General features: G+C 38.1%; 1 protein-coding gene across 2 annotated transcripts in view; it reads left to right on the top strand.

The window, feature by feature from the left end:
- The window catches only part of Col5a2 (collagen type V alpha 2 chain), a 137,481-nt gene that overhangs the window by 70,589 nt on the left and 62,895 nt on the right, over nt 1–3,997 (top strand). For both annotated transcript variants that reach the window (XM_021175296.2, XM_029479102.1), the window contains exons 3-4: nt 2,498–2,511; nt 3,892–3,924. In XM_021175296.2, coding sequence (XP_021030955.1) covers nt 2,498–2,511; nt 3,892–3,924 — 47 coding nt within the window. The remainder of the gene's footprint in view (nt 1–2,497; nt 2,512–3,891; nt 3,925–3,997) is intronic.

Below are 3,997 nucleotides of genomic sequence, written 5' to 3'. Positions count from 1 at the left end.
TCTCTCTCTCTCTCTCTCTCTCTCCCTTTCTCTACTTCTACTACCCTCTTTGCCTCCCCTTGCCCTGAATAAATTCTATTTTATACTCTACCTTCCTATGGCTGATCCCTCAGGGGGAAAGGATGCCTTGGCATGGTCCCACCTAAGCACCCCGTTCCCCCACATCTCATCACCCCTCCATAGAACATATCCCTTCTCTCTTTATCTTTTTATAAACACATCAATAATAGCAATAACAAACGTTGGAGAGGATATACTGTAAGTTTTAAAGGAAATTCAGTCAGATATCGGTTAAATTCCTTCAAAATCAAATTAAAACTTACACTTAAAGTCACACTGTTTTGCCTTGCATATTGAGCAATACTGTATAGCTTGCAAGCACATCCTGTCACTGGCTATTGTATTGGGAGGCTTGTTCACTGACTGCAGTGGTATAATGTGTTGCAGCCTCAGGAAAGTATCTCTAATATGTTAAATTTTTATTTTGTCTCTATCAATTGGTACAATGAATTTTAGAAGATTTATCTTACAAATATGCTTACAGATGGTCAAATGTGTGTGTGTATAAAATCATTCATTATACCGTTATTTATAATAAGACGATTTCTAACTAATCCATCAAAACTCCAAATTATACTAACTTCTATAGAGCTCCCACTTTCCTTCTTCAAAATATCCTAGTAGGATGCCAAGGAACAGCCTCAACATGAAGAGGGGTTCTGTGAGAAGGGGTGTCTGGGAGTAGTGAAAGAAAACCTCAAAGTCAAATCTTGGCTCCAAGCTGCTGCCTAATATCTGATGAGTTGCCCCACCCCCCACCTCCGCCTTGTGTGTTTAGGTTCTGCTGTGCTCTATACAGCTTTTTCTTGTTATTCTAAAACCCCCCACCCCGGTTGAGGCAGCTTTCTCTGCAGGTAGAAATTCTAAATGCTATCTGCATAGCCCATGGCTTTCTGCCAAAGTCAGAAAAGCTGCTGATCTTCCAACCAAATCAGAAATCCCACTAAGAAAAAAAAATTCTAGGAGAGTTAGTTTGCTCTTCAGAGATCTTCAGACAGCTCAGCTCTCACTAGAGAAAACTCTAAAGAACTGAATGGCTTTCTGCTATCTCATCTCACGCAGATCAAAGTCCAGTTTCTATTTACATATCAACTTAGTTATTTATTCCAAGTTCCCTTTTGATTATCTTATGAATCAGTACCCCTAGCCCCCAGCCCTTTCATTCTTAAGAGACAGCAAGCATACATTTTTTAACATTGCAAAAGAATTTAGAGATCTGTATGCTTTTGTTAAGCACAGAGGATAAAACAGTGGGCTCAGCATCCCCTGGAGGCTCTCACCTGGGCCCTGTCCCAGGAGCAGGAAAGCAGGAACTATGTTACTCTGTCCACACCAGGGCCAAGCTGGGCTCCGCAGCAGGGCAATAAGCTGTCTTTAGTAGTAGTAGTAGAAGTAGTAGTAGTAGCAGTAGTAGTAGTAACAATGATAAGCAAGAAAAGATAATGGAAAAATTATAAGGTACCTGTCATTATTTGCTTATTTATGAAAAAGATTATAATAATATACATGAAACCGATAATAGTGGCAGGGATCAGGAACAGGGAACAGAGGACAGGATATGAGGAAGATGTCTACTGTAGCATTGAGAACAAAACATTTGTCATTTGAGGTAAATTACTCAGCACATTAAAAATATTACAAAAAACATGGCGCATTCGTTGACTATAATTCCTGATAAAACGCCTAGTGCTATATTTTTGCCAGTACTAGAATCTCTATGAATGTTGTGAAGAAAATTATGATTGTGTGAGAGTATTCCACTATATGAAAGATTTCTTTTGTTGGAATTGATTCCAGACAGGTTTTGAGCTTTGCCATACTAGGGAGGTGTTGCAGGTAATAGTAAAAAAGTCAACCTGCCATCTCTCCTGCCCCGCCCGTCTGTATTCCTGCTCTAGTACCGGTACTGGCGGGCCACAACACTATGTCCCAGCAGGCCCTCTCAGTGCTGAGCTACTCTCTCCCACCTAGCGAGTTCATCTCGCTTCCATGCAGTGCCCCACACACCTCACGATCAGTGATCTCAAAACCTATTACAGGGTAGAATTAAGACTCTTGAGCTTATAGTTAACCAATCAGATTTATCTATTAATAATATCACAATTTACAAGATGCCAATACAATAATTTCAGAGCCAACTGATGATGATAAAACTTTAACCCAATTATTCTAACCTTTAGATAACATCATGTCAGCCTCCATTCTGGTTCTTCTCCCTCCTTCCCTTCTGGGACCTCTCTGTCTCCCCAGCTCCTAGCTCCTCCTCCCTTTTCCTGTCCAATCACAGGCCGGCCACTGCCCTAATGTGATTGGACAGAGAAAATCCTGCAACAGGGAAGTAACATGTTTGTGAGGAAATATACTATTGAAAGCGTATATGCAGGATGTTTTTCATAGTTGTTTCTCAATATTAATGACATTTTCTTTCTTTTTGTAGGTAGAGGAAGAAAGGTGAGTTTTACTTAGCACGATTCCTTTTTCATAGGCAAAATTCTTTCTGAGAATATCTGCATGGAACTGTGCTCTGAACTGTATGGAAACATAGCTTAAATATCAATCATAGATGCCACCCACTCATTGGTATTTAAGGATGTCACTGTAGTTTTTTTTTTTTTTTTCTTTTTCTTAAATGTGACAGGTTAGGAATACAACAGTGTGGTTTTGATTAGAAAAACAAGAGTGCATAAAAATGATGGGACCTGTCAGGAAGTTAACTCTGGCTATATCCAGAGTGTTGAGTGAGATAAGGTCTTCTGAGTATTTCCTTTGCTTCCAAAATTCTCTGTTGCTCACAGATTTGGCTTCATAGTTAGGTGAAATAATAATATATGTGAGAAAAGAAATTAAGAAAATTCAAATGCATTCCTCCCCGCAGTCCTTGCTCTTAGAATATATGTGTTGAAGTCATACTTCATTTCCCCAGTTGCTTAATGGAATATAACATTTTATAATGTGTTAATTGATATTAATGCATTAATAATGATGGGTTCAAGAAGATAATCAAGGAATCAAAATAGTCAGACACAATGATGGCATTAAGGAGATCAAAAATCACAGAAAGACAAATACTGAGACAGGTAACACTAAATAGTATGTGGGGAAATACACTTGAGACCACACAATCAAAAAACCAGTATATATACTTCAACAGTCCATAGTTCTACTATTCAAACGGAAAGCCACTGCCATCTGCTTTGCTTGCTGTGCCTGCACTGAGGGATGTAGACTGGCCTGGCAGTCTCTTACCATGCAGTTCACATTTTCAAACTCTCCCCTCAGAGGTTGAGGAAGTACACAAGTAGAACAACTGCACCTTTTGTTCAGATGAGGCAAGCATGTTTACCTTCATTTACCTCTTGGCATTTGCTATGAATTCCATGAAAGGGAAACAGGTGGCAAGAGTGGTATATGATGTTCCTGAAAACCCTGTTACCTAGGATGTGTGTGAAACTCAAGTACTCTCCTCTAGGTTTCTTTTTGTGATTTGAATCTTTAGGGAGATGTTTCAGCTATGTTCTGTCTTTATATCTTTTCCCCTGACCTTTTTGAATTGTAGTCAATTCGTTGCTATTGATGTAGTGAAAATTGAAGCAAAACAAATCTTTGCTCATTTAATATGCTAGATTTGTTTTTATGTCCTTTAGATGAGTAGAAATTTTATCCACAAATAATGTCTGGCAGAATGCCTTGATGATTAAAGATTAACTTTTTGTTCTCAAGGTTAACATTTCTTAGAAATGTCCAGTGATTTCCATAGGCTAATGTGACGTTATTTCTCTAAATACTTTATATTTTCTAATTGGCATCTTTTCTTTTAAACAATCTTCCTAGGGACAAAAAGGAGAACCAGGATTAGTGCCTGTTGTAAGTATTGTATATTTGTATGTTACATTATATATATATATATATATATATATATATATATATATATATATAT

Source organism: Mus caroli, chromosome 1 (assembly GCF_900094665.2).
Source record: "Mus caroli chromosome 1, CAROLI_EIJ_v1.1, whole genome shotgun sequence".
NCBI lineage: Eukaryota > Metazoa > Chordata > Mammalia > Rodentia > Muridae > Mus > Mus caroli.
Note: the sequence above shows the minus strand (reverse complement) of the source record. Positions and strands in the feature narration are given on the sequence as shown.